At 36.3% G+C, this 21,162-nt stretch overlaps 1 protein-coding gene across 4 annotated transcripts; it reads right to left on the bottom strand.

Annotated features, from left to right (window-relative positions):
- Positions 1 to 7,945: 7,945 nt before the first annotated feature.
- LOC101249519 (pentatricopeptide repeat-containing protein At4g33990) lies at positions 7,946 to 20,905 on the bottom strand. Of its 4 annotated transcripts, none has more exons than XM_010314738.4 (6): positions 20,520 to 20,905; positions 19,457 to 19,623; positions 9,927 to 12,567; positions 9,704 to 9,843; positions 9,226 to 9,343; positions 7,946 to 8,446 (listed from the first exon to the last, which is right to left on the bottom strand). In XM_010314738.4, exons 2-3 carry the CDS (start codon positions 19,495 to 19,497, stop codon positions 10,113 to 10,115), a joined length of 2,496 nt encoding a protein of 831 aa, XP_010313040.2. In that variant the 5' UTR covers positions 19,498 to 19,623; positions 20,520 to 20,905; the 3' UTR covers positions 7,946 to 8,446; positions 9,226 to 9,343; positions 9,704 to 9,843; positions 9,927 to 10,112. The 4 variants fall into 4 exon arrangements, with proteins under 4 accessions (XP_010313040.2, XP_010313041.2, XP_025883961.2 ...); XM_010314739.4 differs by having other exon boundaries at positions 10,037 to 12,567; XM_026028176.2 differs by lacking the exon at positions 9,226 to 9,343.
- Positions 20,906 to 21,162: the final 257 nt, after the last annotated feature.

Genomic DNA, 21,162 nt, shown 5'->3' with positions numbered 1-21,162 from the left:
GACATTCCACCACCTCCCCCGAGAGAGAGTGCCAAGAGGCGTAGGGGTCGAGCAGAGGACGAGGCGCGAACACGGAAGAAGAAGCGCCGAGATATAGAGGCTGCGAGGAGAGCCTCCCTTGCTGAGGAGGAGGCGAACCGAATGAGAGCATCTGAGTTAGCGGCTGGGGCGTCTAGCTCCCGCACTGTGGAGATAGCAGGAGGCACTAATGATGGTGCGGTTGTTGCTGAAGACACCACTGAGGGTGTACAGATTGCAGAGGACATGGGTTCCGGGGAACTGGACCCACCATCTTGCTGATCGATGGCGCTTTGCGCCACAAGTTTGCTTCACCTACCACTCTTGTATTTATATTTTTATGCATTGGGGACAATTGCATGCCTTTTTGTTGGGGGTGGGGTAAATGGATAGTGAGTGTTAGGGTGAAGTCTGAGTAGCCCAATTCACTATCCTCTTTTGGGGTTTTCTTGCCTGTGTTCTTTTCCCCCAAAAGACTGATTACTTTTTCTGTTGAACCGGCATGTATATATCTTCTGTACATAGTTTAAGTCTGAAGCATGATGGCTAAAATGATATCCTGATAAACTAGAAAATAATGCATGACTAGGCATAGTAACTGATAATTGTGTGGCTCTAAGCATGAAACAGAGTTACACCATTGCATTACCCTAAGTCTTAAATTCGAACTAGGTGTCTGATAATCTGGTATAGTGATGAGATGTCAAGTGAGTGTGAGGAAATTTGAATAGTCCACTATTGGTACTGAGCTAGAACTTGCCTGGTTAGTCTTGCTAAAAGTAAGTTGTAATAGACAATTAGGAAAAGATCATAGACCCTAAAGAAAAGAAACCAAATGAAATTTATCCTCTTTGATCCAAATAATCTGAGCTTAAAATTTGACCTTTCTTTTTCACCCCAACTGATCTTTACTGGGAACAATGTGTTGGCCCTAGTCCCTCATTGGACATGTGCACCTCAGCTTATTCCAAAAGCATAAGTTGAGGGTGGCTAATGCATAAACAACCTTCGTTATGGCCCTGACCCAACTTTGGGTATTGTGTACCTTGACTCATGGCAAAACCATGAGTTGAGGGTGGCTACTATGAGGAATGCTCTGGAAAGTGGGGTTGAAAGAACAAAGAGAGAGAAAGAACAAAAGTAAAGTGACTCAAGAATTAGATGAAAAGAAAAGTAAAGAAAAAGAAAAATACACATGAAATACAAGCAAGAAAAGAAGAGAGTCACTTACACAAATGAGGAAATAAGAGAAAATAGCAAGGTGAAAGAATATGAGGAACTGGGCGAGATAAAATGAGAGACAGTGGAAGGTTTAGCCGATATGTCAAGGAGGGCAAAAAGTCACTAAAGTATACCAAAATAAACCTTACCTGACCCCAAGCCTATGTTACTAGCTAAAAAAGTCCTATCGTGATCCTAAGGGTTGTATAGCGAACTTAAGGCAGTGAAAATAAGGGCAAACTTATGGCAAAAGGTATGAATGAGTGCGACTTTGTTCTGAGAGTGAGTGTTGAAAAGTAATCCTTATCTTAAACTGAAATCATTGTGTGAAAAAGGAGGATTTTGTTTTAAAGTAAGGACACTAGTTGCAATACCAGAATTGTTAGCACCTCGGTGAGAAATTGAAGAGGATAGGTGTTAGTGCGTGGTGAGTCTGTGTCATGTTCTAATCCCACAAAATTCAAGCCTAATAGTGATAGCATGCATAGATGTGATGAGATTAATCGAGATTGATAGCCAAATGATTGCAAAGGATAAAACATGGATAATATTGTACGAAGATTGTGTAGTGAGTCATAGTGCGTCGCTTGAGGACAAACAACGAATTTAAGTGAGGGTGTTGATATACCGTGGTTTCACGGTATTATTAACACTTTTTCCTTAAAGTTTAGTGTGTCCAAAAGCCTTTTTGTGCTAATTTTTATATAAGTTTCTCTTTGTTTTGCAGGAAATCTGTCCAAAGCTGAATGCGGAGATCTTGAGCAAAGAACTGCAGAAGAGACCACCTACGGAGCTTATGACGGTCCGTCGTGCTTGTGACGGTCCGTAGGTGGCAGCGTAGTGCAGCTGCTGAAGGAAGATGGGGAAGTCTGACCAAGTGTGGGATTACGAAGCTTGTGACGGTCCGTCGTGGCTATGACGGTCCATCCTGCAGGTTCGTCGTGAAGTTCAGAGAAGTGATCCCAGTACCCAGATTCCAAGAGTTGAAGTGTTTTGGAACGAAGAACCTCGACGGACCGTTGTGCCTATGAAGGTCCGTCATACTTGCCGTTGAGGGGAATGAAGATAGCAGCAGAAGAAATTGCACAAGTATGGGACGACGGAGTCCATGACGGTCCGTCATGACCACGATGGTCCGTCGACCCAGCCGCGTTTTGGCAGATTTCCAGCAATTAGAATCCTTGTTTAATTAGGTTTTTTATTTTTTTTATAAATAGTTCGAAAACCTCATTTTTGAGGTTAGACTCTATGAGATTAGACATCAAATTTTTAGACTTTGTGTATTAGTGTTGGATTTTGAGATTCTTACAAGTGATTTTTGGATATTAATCAAGCAAACTTTGGATTTTATTCTTTCTCATTGAAGTAAGTACATGAATTCATATTTAATATATTTGAATATTGTGTTTATGGCTATGAGTAACTAAACTCCATAGCTAGGGTTGTGGGAACCATAGGCAAATAATGAGATAAACCCTAACTAAAACAACAATTCTAGATTAGTGTCTTGCATGTATTAATAAGCTTAAAAGTCTTTTTAACGGATGACCAAAGTTAGAACTCGCCTTAATGCTACTTGCCGGACCAAGGAGATAGATAATTGGAAAAGAATTATTAACATAGATTTAGTGTATACTATCTAATAGGCTAGTATTGATTGGTACGAGGTAACAACTTAGTCAAATATCGAATACGATGCTTAATATGAGGTAAGGATAAGGGTTAGGATAGAAATACACGTAGCCGGAGCAAGGTGCGGAGTGAGATTTTCTAGATGCCGGACCAAGGATTTAGAAATACATAACTTATCACTTTGCATGCAAGATACTTGGAAAGAATTGTTATAGTTAGAATTATCAAGTTATGAACCTGTGGGGAACACGTAAACCCTAGTTACTTTGATTAATTGATTAAAACCCAACATTCAAAGTTGTTAAGTGTCTCTTTCAAGTCCGTTATTTATTTTCACTCATTTAGAAATAGAAACCCCCCTTTATTGTTTTTACTTTCCAAGGAAGTCATTGGCCAAACAATAGTAATAACAGGTTAAAGTTAAGTCTAGACTATTTTCCTCGTGGGAACGATCCCAACCTCACTAGTTGAGTTATTTACTTGACACGGTTGCTTTACTTCTTATTTGAGAAGTAAGTTTGAGCGTATCAAACATACACAAAAAAGGACAAACGAAGCAATCTGAAGATTCAAGTCAAAAGAGAGCAAGGAAGAAGCTGAAGAAAATGCTCTAAGGCATTTGCATGATGGCCCCACATCAAGGAGAGAAATGCACAATTAGGTTTGCAAAAATTAAATCGAGATAGGACACCTCGTGATGCCTCTGCGTCGTGCAGAAGCAGAAAAGTTTTTGGATGACAATCTGGAAGGTGTTGCGCGCTGGAGGCCCTGAATTGGACGTTTCACCTTTTAGTATATATAGGATTTTATTTTGTTTTATTAATTATTCTTTTTTTTTTGGGGGGGGGGGTTTAAAGAACGACGATTTTGGAGACAATTTTCTGGATTTTTTAGCATTCATTATTAGACTCTTCTCATTTTAATCATTTAATGAATCAAATACATTGTATGATAATACTTGTATTATGAGTAGCTAAATACCCTAGTTCTAGGGCTGTGGCTACAAGATGAATGTATTCTTTTGAGTTTAATTTTGGGTTTATTATTCACTATCACATGAACCTCTCTTAAGTTATTATTTTTGTATTTCATGTTTGATCACCATATAAATATGTCTATTGTCCGAATTGAACTTGGGAGAGGAATAAGAGGATATAACGTGGGGCATAGGGAGCTTGTTGAACTCTAAATAACTAGGGTTGATTCGTTTCTAGGATAGGGATATATCTAGAGACCTTGCTTGAGTCACCATAGATGAAGATAACTTAATGCTCAGTATTTAATCATTTTATCCCGCTCAACGATGTAGTTAGAGTGTTAGGTGTTATAGGCGATTAGAGTTTGGGATACCATGATCATACATCTGACCCTATGATTCAGTGATTCAATAGTTAATAATTACCCATTGAAATGATATTGATTGCATGATTCCTGATAAAAGTTGTAGCCTAGAATATTTTTCAAATCATTGTTTGAAACCCGTGAAATTGAATATCATATTAGTTACATTTCATTTTAAGTTATAAGTAGATGATAAATAACTCTTGAAATATGAAAATTACATGTGTGTGAAACTGCAAGTTAGGAGAATTGAGTAGTTTTAATCGTAAGTCCCTGTGGATATGATACCCGGCTCTCACAAAGAGCCACTTTACTACCTGTACGATCATCTGCACTTGTGTGTGTGATTTGACCGCAACAAGTATGTGTTGGGTTCTTGGTGATACTTCTTTGTCCGTTTGACATACCTTTTCATTGTTTATGATATCCGACAAATTTTACGCCTTTAATGTGCAATTATTCAACTGTGTAAATGTGTGTCTACATCCCGTTGCAGTTGATTTTTTCAATTAGGAGGCACCTCAACATTGATTAACTTGTGTAATCCCATGTTCTTTGTAATCCATGTATCCACTTTTATAGGAAAAATAAAACATCATATTTAGTTAATAAAGAATTTCCCTAGGGCAAAACTATATATTTAAATTAATTTATCTAATTGTTGTCATAAGTAAGGAATCTACATGTGTTGTATGATTGGGTTTATCACTGTTGTGAGGTCTATCTTGTTGCATCATTGCTTTCGAATCGTTCAGGAAAATTGGTGAGCTTAAGGCCAATGAAGTTTACATACCCTGAAAGAGATATCATAAGCATTGGTTCTTTAAATATTTATGGATCCCAATGTATATTTAGTTCCTTCAATAAGAACCTTAGATTCTCGTTGAATTGATATCTGGACAGTTAATAAAAAAGACCATCTTGAGCATATGATTTGGTATTACGGTCAATGTATTAGTGGATGCCTATCAAATATTGCATTGTTTGCAGGGTATTTCTAGGAAAAATTGTAAATTTTTTAATTAGAAAACTGTAATTAGCCACGGTTGAACTGTGGTAAATATATATTATGAACATTATCAGTGGTTATATTTCGCCACGATCAACCGTGGCTATTTCACATCAAATCATGGCTAAAAAAATGTTACCATGGACGCCTAAACTGTGGTTAATTTCCCGCGACGCCTGTTATAGGCACACCATAAATCGTGGCTAAATGATCGTGTCAAAGTAGTGTTAGCCACAATTCTGTTACTGTTTAGCCACAATTTTGCATGTTGCTAAATCACATGTGAAACCACATAAAAGTTAATCAATTAAGCAATACTACTATACTAGAGTTATCATTACACGATCAAAGTTATTAAATTAAGAGAAAGTGTGTAACTATCTTATGAAAGGTTGGTAGGTAATCAATTTTGATGGAATTGGACTTAGTATTGTAATTGGGCTAAAATTTAAATGTTAGACTTGAGAAAATTGTAGTTAAAGACTTCCGTTACTTAAAATTTAACAAAATATTTATATTTATTTATAAATAATATATAAATAATTATAAAGTTTATAAATCTAGTTATCGGTTCGGTTTGGTTATTTTTGCAGTTATTTTTTGGTAAAACCACAACCAAACCAAATAGTATCGGTTTTCAAAATTTAAAATCAAACCTAAACAAATCAAACCAAATATCAATTTTTAAAATCGATTTGGTTTTTGATTGCGGTTCAGTTTGATTTTTTTTACCATAACCATGAACAACCCTACTAGTGGGTGAACCTTTAGTGGTGGATCAAGTGTATCAATCATGTCTTGTTTCTTTGGATGGATATGATATTTGGGTAGAATTAATCATTTTGGGGATGATAGACTTTGATATTATCTTGAGTATGAATTTACTTGCTTTCATCATGCTATTGTTGATAATTAAGCTAAGATTGTCATCTTAGCGTGCCGGGTGTTCCAAGAGTTGAGTGGACGGGTGTTAGTAGTTCTTACCCTAACGAGGTAATCTCCTTCCTTAGAGCTCAGATATTGGTTGATAAAGTGTTTTTTCCTACTTGGCGTTCATTCGGGGTACTAGTGTTGAGCCACCTCTCATGGATTATGTGCCCATCATTCGAGAGTTTGTAAATGTTTTTCATACTTATCTTCCAGGTGTTCCCCGGATAGGGATATCGATTTTGCTATTGACTTGGAATTGGGCACCAAGCCCATCTCTATTGCTCCATATTGCATGCCTCTAGCCGAATTGAAGGAATTGAAAGATCAGTTGCAGGATTTGTTCAGTAAGGGATTCATTCACCCTATTGTTTCTCCGTGGGGTGCTCCTATGTTGTTTGTGAGGAAGAAAGATGGATCCATGAGGATGTCTATTGATTTCCATCTTCATCGTATTAATGATTTGTTTGATCAGTTTCAAGGTGCATCTCTATTTTCCAATAGTGATTCGAAATCTGGTTACCATTCAACTGAAGTTTTGGGCATCAAATACCCTAAGACAGCCTTCAGGACTAGTTGTGAGCATTGTGAGTTTCTTGTGATGTATTTCGGTTTGACTAACGCCCCTACAACCTTCATGGAGTTGAGGAGTGTTTTGGACTTATTTAGATTCGTGTCATAGTGTTCATTGATGACATCTTTGGTGTACTCCAAGATTGAGGAGGACCACGTCCGACATTTGAGAATTGTACTTCAAAGATTGAGGGAAGAAAAGATTTACGCCAAGTTCTCGAAGTGTGAGTTTTGACTTGATTCTGTTGTATTTTTGGGACACGCGGTGTCCAAGAAGGATATTCGGATGGATCCAACCCAGATTGAGGCAGTGAAGGGTTGGCCAAACCCACATTGATTACTAAGATCTGGATTTTTGTGGGACTTGTGTGTTGTAACCGACGATTTTGTGTAGTGCTTCTCTACTATTGCATCTCCCTTGACTAGATTGACTCGTAAGATTGTGAGTTTCCAGTGGTCGGACGAGTGTGAAGACAGGTCTCAAAAGCTCAATACTTTGTTGACGTCGACTCCTGTTTTGGCTTACCCGAAGGATTTCAACATTTATTGTGATGCTTCCGGAGTCGGGTCAGGTGGTGTTTTGATGAAGAAGGATAAATTAAAGACCTATGAGAGGAACTACCCTACCCATGATTTAGAATTGGCAGTTGCAATGTTTGTGCTTAAGCTATGGCAACACGTGTGGAGTTTATAGTGAGCTTCTCACGGATCATCGTTATCTTCAGTATATATTCAGGCAGAGCTACTCAACGACTATAATATTACTTTTGTATCATCCAAGGAAGGCCAATATGGTGGCCAATGTTTTGAGTAGGAAGACTTCTAGCATGGGAAGTCTTGCCGCTATTAGTGTGGAGGAGAGACCATTGACTAGAGATGTCCAGAGGTTGGCCCACAATCTCGTCCGGTTGCAGATCTCCAAGGGTACAGGTGGTTTGTTTACTTTTATTGAAACTTGTTCTTCCAGCACATTCGCGAGCACCAGTCTAATGATGAGAAACCATATCTCATTCTTCTGACGATGTCTTGCGGATTGGAGGCAGGATTTATATGCCCAAGTTGGCGAGTTGGTTAGACTGATTCTTGAGGGGTTCCTGATATTCCATCCATCGGAGTGCGACAAAGATGTATCATGACCTGAGTCAGCCCCATTGGTGGTGTGGTATGAAGAGGGATATTGTAGATTTTGTTTCGAAGTGGTCATAGTTTCACTTTGGAATAAAATTCACAAATAGAACTTCTCAGCTCCTATAATTGAAAAATAGTCGCTACAATGGTATTTCAACTGAAAAGTGATCAACAACCATCATTTCGAGGCCTTACAATCTAACAAATACACACCATACAGTTCTGTAGAACAATACGGCAAAACATGCTATACATAAAGCAACAAATGATATTCTGATATCTCTATCGTATACACCATTTTCCTATTTGTTCTGGTGGCAGCTTGGGAGCAGAACACTTCTCCACTTACAGAGGTTTGAATTCTTCCAATATCTTTACCTTCGGCGAACATCTGGGGTGGCCACAGCCTCTGATTTTGGTTCACCGTCTGCCAGTCTCGTGCTTGAACAGTTGATAACATTGCACAAGAGATCGAAACATGGAACCAGCCAAGATGAAAAATTACAGCATGACTTGGTAAAGTTCCTGATAATATTTTCTGCTTTCCTGTTGCGACGGTAATCGATGTTGAAGCCTAGATTCGAGACATGAAATAATCTGACATCCAAAAGACTTCCTTAGATTATTAACTCAAAGCGAACTCTAACCAAGGAGTTAACAAAGTTCAAGTACTTCCACATAGGCATTAACAATCTAATTATAAATGTGTATGAACGTATAACACTTGTACATGTAAAGACCTTGACAATAAATAAATAAATAAACAGCACAAATACACTTTTACAACATGAAGCATTCAAATATAAACGAAGAAAGAGCACAAATAATACTTGAAAGAAATATCTGGTTCAACTCGAAGAGTAAACATCAAAGTCTAAGAGTTGGCTAAAAGGACTCAACAGGTGACAAATGTGATGGGCTTAGATTTTTTAGTTCTTTGTTTGCGAGTGGGGGAATGAAAGAGGGGAAGGTTCCTGGAGCTCTCCAGGTTCAACCATTTAAGAATATAGAAAGGAGGCTAATAAAGCATTTGAGTATACATGCTCGAGACTTCAGAGTACAAACTCAAGGCACCAGCAATTTACTCAACACGAAGGTAAAATCACAAGCAATAAGTTTAGTGCGTTCTCATGATCTAGTAAAGTAGAGTTCCGCAACAACATATGTTCCTACCCCATGTGAGTAAACCAGCCTAATTAAACTGCCTTCCACACTGAAAATAGTAGGATGTTCAATTGAAAGGTAATAGTAAGTTTGTAACAACAAAATGTACAAGCTATGAAGCTAATATCAAAAGTCTTGTGACACACACAAAGACAGAATGGTTTCAAAGAACAACAGAGCAATCACACTCGGTAACCGTCACAATTTCTTACCAGCAAATTCAATTATAAGACACTTCTCATTTTTAGACTGGTGAAATGGAGCATAAGCATTTTTTGAGATCGACCAGCACAACCAAGAAACTGATATACACATATACCTTTGTCAAGCCTGCAACAGGAAATATAGAAAGTGATAAAAGTGAAAGCTCTATTTCCTGAATTTATTTCTCAGGCAGACAAATAAAAAAGGTAATGGATAAATTATCTAATAGTTTGAAATGGTAAAAAAATGAGCATGTCTCTGCCTCACAGAAGACAAACATATCAATTAATTTTAGTCAACTTAGCTTACTTAAAGGAATGTCTTGTTAGACCTTAAAACTAACAAATATATACTCCTCATTCCAAAAGAAAAATTGTTGCAGTGATTTGAAAGGATCTAAAAAATTTAATTTTACTTGCATCAAATGGCAATTATGTGACTACAACACTAGACAAAAGTAAATATGCAAGAGAATGAAATGATTACCTCCGTAAAAATCTCTGTTCCATTCCCAGTGTATTTTGGATTCTTGAAGACACGAAGTGATTTAGAAAGATTCTTCTTTATTGATGGTGATTGGTCATGGTATCCATAGGTCGTAGTCATGCTTCTTTTTCGGCCAAATCCTGATTTTGTTTTGCAAATTGATGAGTTCTTAACTTTAATCAATGAATTGGTAGCGAACCAAAATCAAGTTTAAATGAAAGACCTTTCTTTATTTTCAGACCAAGAACAGGGAAGAGTGAATTCCAGAAAAAGAACGACTGTGAGGATTCATCAATCACAGTACAGTACAACAGCTTGAAAAGAACAAATTACATTTCTTGCAGCAGCTACAGCATAATGATGCCAACCTTAAAAGGTTTAAATTTCTCTGCAGAGCTATGGGCGTATGTTACCAGTAATCCCCACATGAACAAACACCATTCTTGAAGTGATGAAAGCGATTGGAGTCCCTTACAATAATCTCTCTCTCTGTAATCTTAGAAATTAGTTTAGTTACATTGTGGCAGTCGCCACAAACCCGTAAATTTTTATAGATCCGTAAAGGACTTTTAGGAGGAGTGCTAAGAATTCCATAAGCAATAGCCAATCTCTCACTATGACTGGTAAGGATTTGTTCCTTCTCGTCCTCCTCGACATCTTGTAATACAAAGGTATAATCTGGAGTATAACCTAAGGTCTTGATCTTAGCAGTTAAAATACCTAATTCCTCATATATCTCGTGGCATTGTGGATGAGACTGGTTTCCTGTATAAAATACTTCAATCTTATTGTTTAGGTCAATTGAGCTCCATCCTGGAGTCTTCTTCAACCCCTTGTCTCTAGCCAATGATCTCACTTCATTCACCCCCTCCCAGCTCCCATAATTAGCATAGATGTTGGACAGCACTACATAGTAGCCAACATTCTCTGGATCAACTTCAAACAAATTATCGGAAGCCAATTTACCCAGCTCAACATTTCCATGTACTCTACATGCACCAAGAAGAGCACCCCAAACTGAAGCATCCGGTTGCAAAGGCATGTTTTTTATAAATTGGTATGCTGTTTCTAGGCCCCCAGCCCTGGCAAGCAGATCAGCCATGCAGCCATAGTGCTTTAGACCAGGTTTAATGCCAAACTCTTGCTCCATCATATGAAAGTAAGTTTTACCCTCATCAACTAAGCCTGAATGGCTACAAGCAGCCAATAGAGATAAAAATGTTACATGATCTGGTTTAATACCTGCATTCAGCATATCATTAAACAGTTTCAGAGAAACCCTACCATTTCCATGAATACCATGACATGATATTATGGCATTCCAAGGGACTGAACTCATTCTAGGCACCTCATGAAACAATAACATGGCTTCATCCAGTTTTCCACATTTTCCATAAAGGTCAATGAGGGACGTACTAACAAAGACGTCCAAATTAAGAGCTACTTTGAAAACATGCCCATGAGTCCTTGTTCCTTCTTGCAGTGCCCCTAGATGAGCATAAGCTGGCAAAATGCTCACCCAAGTTCCTTGGTTTGGTTCTATGTCGTCACACTCTTTCAGCATGTTGTAAATTTCAATAGCCTCACTTGCAAGTCCATTTTGAGCATAACCTGTGATCATTGAGTTCCATGACACTACATCCTTAATAGGGATCTCGTCAAAAACCTTACGACTACAATGAATAAGACCCAACTTCGCGTACATATCCACAACAGCATTACCCATAATAACATCTACCTGAATCCAAGATCTCCTTAATACAAATCCATGAACCGATCTGCAAGAACGAAAACTTTTGGTTTGAGCAATACTAGAAGCTAAGCTCACCAATGTCAACAAGTCAGGCTGAACCCCATTTATCATCATCTCTTGAAAGTACTTCAGTGCTTTTTCGGGAACATTATTCTGCTCGTATGCAGCAATTAAAGAGTTCCATGATACTAAATCTCTCACTACCATCATACCATCAAATACTTTTTGTGCATAACTTAGCTCACCAAATCTGGCATACATGTTTATTAAAGCATTCGACACAAAGACATCTAATTCTAGGCCATGCTTTATAACATACAAGTGAATTGACATTCCATGCACAACATCACCAAGCTGTGCACATGTAGGAAGTACTACTGCAATAGTCACTGTATCCATTTTTATACCCTCTAATCTCATCTCATCCAACAAGCTCAATGCCTCTGTAGCATTTCCATTCTGACAAAACCCAGATATCATAGCATTCCAACAACCCATATCTCGATAAGGCATGTCCTTAAAAATTCTAAAGGCAATACCAGAAGATTGGAAACGGCAATACATATGCACCAAGGAGGCAGCTACAAACACATCCCACTCTAACCCAAGTTTTGAAGCCCAGCAGTGTATCCTTACACCATCAATTATACTATTACAAGCTTTCAACACTGGAGGAAAAGTGTAAAAGTCAGGCTTAACATCAGCTGTGGACAACATTTCATTCAAACAATTCAGGGATTCCCAGAAATGGCCATTACGAACATAAGACGATATCATAGAATTCCAAGTATAAGCATCTTTATTCTCTATCATGCAGAAAGTCTTCTGTGACAAAGAAACATCACCCAAGTGAGCATAAAGATTCACAAGTCTAGTGCCAATAAAGATACTCTGAGCCTTCCCTGACACAATGAGAAGGGCATGAAGGCACTTCAAAATGTAGATTTTGGTACAGGAGTGGAATAAATGCTCAAAATTGAACTCTTTTTTCTTGCTTGCAACACCATTTGATAATACCTCATTGTAACTTCCACTTGAGTATAACTTGCACCAGAAAGAGGAGAATGACAGATATTTTATGGAACGCCAGCCTTTGAAGGCCAATAATAATCTGCAAAGACACAACAGAAAATGAAATCAATATGCAGACCAAAGATTACATGTTAGAAGAAGTAATCATATCAATAAAATGCCACAACAATGTTAAGAACATAAAGGGAATTTAAAGACACCACTGATCCTAGGATAATTGATAAGTAATTGAAGTGTAAGTTCCTCAAGATAACATGTGGAATTACTCACAGTACAGATAGAGAATACATGGAAGTGAATGTTTATGTAGTGGATTTTGAGGATAGGTTATCTAGTTGTACATCAGAGGGTTCTGCATACCCTCTTTCAAAAGCTGGACCTATCAAGTTAAATCCTACATCCAGGTCGAACAAATTACCTAGATTAATAAAACTTGAGAGGGTGAAATTATTCTTGGGTATAAATGATACATGTAAAATAGGTTGTTGGCCTTTGAATGACTTAAATATTTGCTAACAAAAGCATCAGAATATCCTTCTATGATCCCTACTTTATCCTAACGGATGTGTACGCCTTAAATAGCTTTCAAGAGGACTCATATGATGGGCAATCTACACATTCCTATCAACCTTCCCACTTTCCAAATCTTGGGACATGAATTTTATTTTATTTTCTTTACAAATATCACTTCTTTCAGAACTTAAATGAAAAAGGTGAATAATCTTAGGCTCACTTTGCCTTCTTGAGTCAGATGACCATTTCCAACTATCAAGGCATGCATTTAAGCACATCAACCAATTCATCCTTTTGTTACAACTTGTTCATTCATAATCCTTGAGATTCTTTTACTCACAGTACACTAAACACTCATCAACTCCAACGGTTGAGAAGGTCTAGCAATATTCAAGTTCCAATTATTTTTATAAGTGCAAGTATACCGATGAGATTGAACCTGCCTGTTCTTTGGAGTATGTGGCAATTCTAAAATTGGTTTAGGTGAGGAAATGGAAAAGGAATGGACAGATTTTATAACGACTTGCATTGTAAGATATACACAATTCTTTTTTTTTTTGATAAAGGATATACACAATTCTTCCGCTCAATCATGTGCGAGATAGACCCCCCTGACCTTTTCATTAAGGAAATTAGAAGTCTCTGTTCCGCTAATGTTGATGTTATGTTAAACATTTGATTAAAGACTTAATTATCCTCTTCTTTGCACGCTTATTTCTACTTTCCAATGAATAGATCTGACGTAGTCATAAAAGAAACATAACCAGCATTTCTTGTTTGATTTTGTTTATTTAGTTTAGTTTGTATCTAATCTATCATAGAGACTTACTGTTTCACGAGTTATAAATTATAGAGCTCCCTATTCTGTAGATATAACCCGTATATTCTTTTGAGGACATATCACTTCGCAAATTGAACTGAGGTTATCACAAGCTTCCTCTTGCCTTTCTCTCATCTACTTCTTCCTCTTTTGCCATCTCTTACCCTTGATTTTTCTCTCCTTTACTCTACTATGCTTTTCTCTCATTCTCTCTATCACTCTCTCCCTCTCTCATTATTTCACTCCCTTCTCCCTCTGTATTTTTCTTCTCTCTCTCCTTTCTCTTTTCTTCCCATGCCTTTATCCATTCTCCATTTTATCACTACAGTGCTATTCATTTCGGGAAAATGCATAACTATCCCTCAACCTATGCCTGAAATCCCAAAAACACACTTATACTATACTAAGGTCCGATTACCCTCCTAAACTTATTTTATAAGTAATTTTCTACCCTTTTTTGGCCTACGTGGCACTAGTTTGAGAAAAAAAATCAGCCAACATTGGACCCACAAGATAGTGTCACGTAGGCCGAAAAAGGGCTAGAAAATTATTAAATAAATAAGTTCAGGGGGTAATAAGACTTAGTATAGTATAAGTGTGTCTCTGAGATTTCGGGCATAGGTTGAGGGGGTACTTGTGCATTGTCCCTATTCATTTCTCCTAGCTCATCAAGTAACTCTTACACAAAGAAAAGTTTGACATTATTAACACAAATTATCATCACAGACTGGCATAGCAGCTTATGTACTTCGTTAGTTGGGTGTGAGCATCAATTCGAATTACAGTTTTACAAGGAATATATTGTGTCATTTTATGTTGGTATTAAAGATGTTTAACTTTAATGAAGCACACCACTGTGCTTGCAGCAGCTTGAGGGTTCATTACCCTTATCTAGACAGTGTCATAAGGTAGCTATTTAGAAAGTTAAAAATAATCTAGGATGACCTACCACCTGCCACCATAACATAGAAAAGTTAGCAAATTCTACATCTCAAATTGATTGAGGTTGGATCACCATGGGGTATAAGACTTTTTGTAATAGGTATCACTACCTATGGATGAAGCAAGTTGTATCACATGAGTGAAGTTTATGCCTCTTTAGATCGATCTATGACCATGTGATTTGAGCTAAAATAGTTCCTTCAAACCAAGAAAACAGCAGGTTGGCAATACTTGTGGTCTTACTTCATTTGAAGTTGTCCTATCAATTGTATCACATACAACAATTGTTGTTTGTGATATTAATATTCCACCTGTTAGTTAGAAAAGGATCGGGAATAGGAACAAGAATAACATATACCATGCTACTTAGAATAGTAATAGTAATAGGAATAGAAATAGTATATAGAATTTTACTTAGAAAAGAATTGCCTTATAGTGTCCTAGTGGGAAAAGGATTCTTGATGTAAAGGCAATAAATAGATTCTCAACGCAATATTGTAGGGAACAATTTAGTAATATTCTTTTCCTATATTTCTCACATGGTATCAGAGCTCTTACAATCTTGGTAGAAAAAAAAAAGATTCCGCTGCTGGCGGACGGCTATGACTCAGATATGCCACCTGTCTTGCCATTGTTTATGTTAACGAAAGTAGGGCCAATGATATATGCATGAACACCATATTTAGGGGAAAAAACTTAGCCAAACGGTCATGCATCAACTTTCTATAACTTTCTAGGGTGGTTTTTGTGTCAACTCCGTACCAGCCAATGTTTGTGTAAGCATCATGCCATCTTTCCGGCGACTATTTTCACATATCTGATTTGTATAGCACCGTGTAATCATTCTAGTGACTACTTTCATATATCTAATTTCTGTAGCACTATGCCATCTTTTTGGTAACTATTTTTTTATATTTACTTTGTGTAGTAACGTGTCATCTTTTCGGTGACTATTTTTTCATGTTTAATTTTTGTAGCACTGTGCCATCCTTTCAGTGACTACTCTCTCATATCTAATTTTTGTAGAATCGTTCCATCATTCCAGTGACTATTTACTTTTGTGTAGCATCGTGCCATATTTTTGGTGACTACTTTTTTATATTTAATTTGTGTAGCACTGTGCCATCTTTCTGGTGACTACTTTTTTATATTTAATTTAGGTCAAACCCAACGGTGGTCCCCTAAAGTTGGCATCAATTTTCACTTAGACCCCTTAACTAAGCTTTGTTCATTTTAAACACCTCATGTGGGGGTTTGTTGTGTCATTTTGGCACTTTTTTTCTATTCGATTGTGCACGTCACTCTATGGTCTAAAACGTTCTTCTCAAGCTTGGTTTGGGAAGTCGGGAGATATTGTTACAGAATTTGTGTGTCAAGTGATCAACTTGCAGATATCTTCCCCAAGTCTTTTTTTTAAAAAAAAAAAAAAAAACTAGCAAGGTTGAATTCTACAACATTAAGGATATGTTGGCTACCTCCAAAAAGGAATAATTACAAATTTCCTATCAAATTTATAATCTGGTCTATATCATCTATACAAAGTTGTTTACACCAAAAAAGTAGAGATACTATACAATTCCATTAACTTTGTGGATGAAATTGGATCTATCTTCAAAACATCTTCCATTTCTTTCTTTCCAGACCAACCACCATACACATGATGATATTAGCTTTCACCATCTCTTTTGACTCTTACTGCCTCCCCTCCTAATCCAACAGCTCAACAAATCTGATGTGTTCTGGCATTGTCCAGTTCAAGCTTGTGATGTTGAGAAACAAGTTCCAAATTTGAGCTGTAAACTATGCAGGAAGAGATGGTTATTTGTTTCCCCTGTCAAGTTGCACAAAAACACCTAGGAACCAATTGTCTGCCTTTCTTTTGTAGAACGTGTTCTCTTAAACATGCTCTCTTTATCACTAACCAAGTGAAACACTTTACTTTTGTAGGAAAATCACTCTTCCAAAAGTACTTCCAATTATACTTTGGGGCCCCTGTCATCCCCATTAGTCCTCTTTTGTAGACATTGTTGACTGAGAAGACTCCATCCTTGCTATGTTTCCACAGGATATTTTTTGTTGTTGTTGTTGTTGTTGTAGTTATAATCATTTCAGCTAGTTTTTTTATTAGCGTTGTCACCCTCTTCATCTCCCAGTCCAAGTCCCTCATCGATCCTCATTTCAATTACATTTGTAACAAGCTAGGTATATATGATTTGTATGCACCAGCTTGAGGGAGAGTGTTACAATTGGAATAAGAACGAGAATAATATATACCATCCTACTTAGAATAGTAATAGGAATAGAAATGGTATATACAATCCTACTTCGGAAAGAATTGTATTGTAGTGTCCTAGTTGGAAAAGGAGTCTATTGTGGTGTCTATAAATAGGGTCTAGTGTAATAATGTAGAGTGAACAATTCAATAATATTTTTTCTCTATATTTCTCACACCACCTATTCACTTAAACTCACTACATGTCCTCTCACCGGTGAGAGGGCTTTTTGCTCCATTAGCACTTCCAAAAAGGACTTCTCTAGATGCAATTCAAGCTGCAATCAAGTAACTTAGCTCACTTGTTTGTTTACGCTTGCCATCATCTACATGTAGGCCCGGTGTTTTGGATGCGAAAGGCGACAAGGGCCTGCCTCGCCACGCGGCGAGGCGCTCGCCTTTTTTAATCGAGGCGCCAATTAATACCAAAAATTAACAACATTTAATTGCACATATAATATTCAAAATTTCAATAGCAATTACATATATTACAAATACTATAATAATTACTATAGAAGAATTAATTTTTTTTCAAAAAAATAATGGACAGAAGTCACAACACAGTGAAAGCAAAAAGCATTTTACAGTAATCTGGGACAAAACAGAGAGTGAAGAAAACAGAGGGAAAAAAAGAGTAGTGAAGGCAGGGAGCAGTGAAGAGTGAAAGAGAAAGAGACGAATGGAGCAGCAACTCGAGGGAAAGAGACGAAGAAGAGAGCAGCGACTGAGGAAGAGAAGAAGAGAGTAAACACTGAGGAAGAGAAGAAGAAGCAGCAACTCGAGGAAGAGAAGAAGAGGAATACACGAAAGTCAGATGAAAGTTTGAAAATAGAAAAAAAAAAACTAATATTATTAAGTTAAAACTTTTTTAAAAAAAATAAATCAAAATGGCGACGCCATTTACATCGCCATTGGGTCGCCTCGGGTCGCCTATTTGAGGTCGCCTCGCCTCAGTGGATAATGGCGACACAGCCTCGCCTCGCCTGGCCATTTGCCAAAGGCGCTATGGCGAGCGCCTTTCACAACACTGTGTAGGCCTAGGTATGTTTTTGACAAGGGTGTAGGATAGATGTGTTTTTTATCCTGTTGGAACTAAACATGCCTGTTTGTCTAGGAAAAGACCTAATCAGCATACAAAATGCTTTTCCTTAGCTGTTTACAGTTATGTATTAATACCACTTTTGGAAAAAATACTTCTTTGTCACCTAGCCAAGAAAGAAAAAGAGTTGCTATCAATCATCACAACCATTGATTTGCATTTCCAGTTGAACTTTGTGTGCCTTAGGGCATCTCCAACCTTGCCTCTATTTTACTCTCTAAATATAGATTTTACTCTCTAAATATAGAATTCTCTATATTTTCAGACAACAAACTCCAACCCAATTCTCTATTTTACTCTCTAAAAAGAATCATTTTCTCTCTCCTCAATATTTTATTATGATTATTTCTATTTTAATCTTATTTTCTTATTTCATAATATAATTTCCCTCCTTTTTTTCAAGTAACCACTTCATATAATTTTCATGTAATATAAATTATATTTTTTAATTTTTATTTAACATAAAATTAGATTTTATTCTAAATTTCTAAATAAAATAAATTGCAAGCAAATATTATATAATATAAAAATTAATAAACATAACTTTCTGGCAAAATTGTTGTGATAACATTATTATAATATGTATTGTATTGTTATCTTGTATTTAAATAATTATCTCATGTATTGTATTTTCAAATGAAAATTTTCATCTCATCATTTTAATTTTGTGCATTCTTCATAGTGAAAATTATTAATAATATCAAATTATATTAAAGTGATGAAAATTTTAAAAAGTTGAAATGTTATTAAATGGGATGAAAATAATATATATTAAATAATATTTTTCAAAACGTTATATTACATTTAAAAGAATTGTATATATTAAAGATTTAATTAATTGCCTTATATGAAAAATAATATGTTAATTATAAAATAATAAAAATAAAAATAAATAACCAAAAAGTAAAATAAAGAGGAGAATAGAAGTTTTCCAACCTCTCTATAAATGGAAGAATAGAGAGATGATTAAAGTGTGGTTGGAGTGAACATTCTCCATATTCTCCAAATATAGAGAATGGAGAGTAAAATAAAGAGGTGAATAGTAGTTCTCCAGCCTCTTTATAAATGGAAGAATAGAGAGACAACTAAGTGTCGTTGGAGAGGACATTCTCTATACTCCCCAAATATAGAGAATGGAAAGTAAAATAGAAGCGGGTTGGAGATTGTCTTATAAATGCAAATTAATGTCCGCAAATAAAATCTAAGCAATGTTAGATAGATGTCTTGCCACATCTCAATCAAACAAGAATGATTTAGATAAATGCTTGCAGTAATATATGATACAGATCCATAAGATAAAAGTTACACCACATTGTTCTTACCTGTCTCTGTGACATGGCAATATTGACCTCAGCACAGACATGGCACTATTGATCTTGACAAGATATAGGCACTCTCCTTACCAGCCTGTTTGTGCAACCACAAAGTAGCACCAGTTGTTCCAACAAAACTAAGATTGTCATTTCTTCAAATGACAGCTTATCCATTCCTATGTAGTGAGTTCAAAAAGGTTAAAAATGTAGCATCACATTTAACAAACTACATTACAATCACATTTTTATAGAATGATAAGCATACCCATGTTACAATCACTATATGATCAATCAAACATTTTTTTTCTTTGCAAACCAGAACCAATCAGCTGCCAATTCAAGAAAGAGTGAGACAGTTGCATAAGTAAGAAGCTTGTTTTTTCTTTTATAAATTTGCTTGCCCAGACTCCACTTGTGAGATCACATTGGCTATGTTGTTGTTTTTGAAACTGAATGACACCAAATGGGACTTTAAGTTGATGCCTAAAGATGAATTTAAGGAAACAATACAATAGAAATAGTAACAACCATCCAAACAAGCTGTTACAAAGAACCCAATGATAAAAACATAAAACAAGTACTTCCTCCGTCCAGAATTGTTTGTCATGTTGCCCTTTTCGAAAGTCAATTTGACTAATTTTCAAAGTTAAATTAGATCACAGTAATTCGATATTTTAAACAAAAAAATTAGATATTCTAAACTATACGAAAAGTATTATAAATTGCAATTTTTTCATATTAATATGATAGAAAGAATAAATTTTAAAATGCTAGTCAAAGTTTATATAGTTTGACTCTAAAAAATGAAATCATCACAAACAATACAGAATAGGGAGTAAAATGCTAAAGAAACCATTTCTAAAAAGAGCAAAATAAAGCTAATATTTATACATTTGCACTAAGTTTCCACTTGAAGTCAGTGACTTAAAACAGTGAATCCATAAAACTTTAAGAGAATATATTCAATTTTCGATGAACAGTAACTAGAAATAATAAATAAACAAAAAAATAGAGCAAATATAATGGAACTCAGGATTAGTTAGTAGTAATAAAAGATTAGAGATAAAGTTACCGGAGGAAAAACTTGTTGTTGGAGTTACGGTTTGGAGCTGCTGTTTGTCAAAGTAGGTATGTTTGGGTCTGGTTTTTGCCGGAGAGAGGAAGAGAATAGTGGGGTCTGGTATCGGTTTCAGGTGGGTTTTGGGGTTTTGTCGTTTGGTGGCTGAAGCAAGGGGCTGAGGTTGTTGGTTGGTCGAAGAAGATGGTAGGAGCGTGGAGGTGTTTTGACGGAAATGGTAAAGGGAAATGGAAGGGGGTTTTGGGACTTGTAGGTCCTTTCTTTAGCTGGTTTTCTGGTGTGTAGGCTTGTCGGAGAAGATGGGGCACAGCAGAGAGGTGACGAAAATTGGCAAAGGGAACAAGTTAGAGGAGTAAATTGAGGGATAGGTGAAAAAAACTGTTTGGAAATTAAAATTGGTTGGGTTTAAAATGTTATGTTTAAAACTTCTAAACTTTTAAAAATATTCAAAATAAATTCACATTCTAATTTTAAAATATTTGAAAAGGTTTCTCTCTTCTTAAATTTTAAAATTTCTTCTTTTTCATTTTTTTTCTCTTTCATATACTTGTTATTTTTTGGTGTTATTATCATTTTTGTTGTTGTTTATTATGTTTTATCACTTTTTATCTTTTTCTCTTATTGGTCCTATTTCATA

Source organism: Solanum lycopersicum, chromosome 11, assembly GCF_036512215.1.
Source record: "Solanum lycopersicum chromosome 11, SLM_r2.1".
Taxonomy (NCBI): Eukaryota; Viridiplantae; Streptophyta; class Magnoliopsida; order Solanales; family Solanaceae; genus Solanum; species Solanum lycopersicum.
This window is presented reverse-complemented; position numbering and strand designations above follow the sequence as displayed.

Excerpts from the sequence above, each read along its gene's own strand:
- LOC101249519 (XM_010314738.4), bottom strand. The coding sequence starts at position 19,497 with ATGTCTGTGCTGAGGTCAATATTGCCATGTCACAGAGACAG. Across the intron at positions 12,568-19,456 it reads TTGCCATGTCACAGAGACAG|ATTATTATTGGCCTTCAAAG; the intron begins GTAAGAACAATG and ends GTGTCTTTGCAG.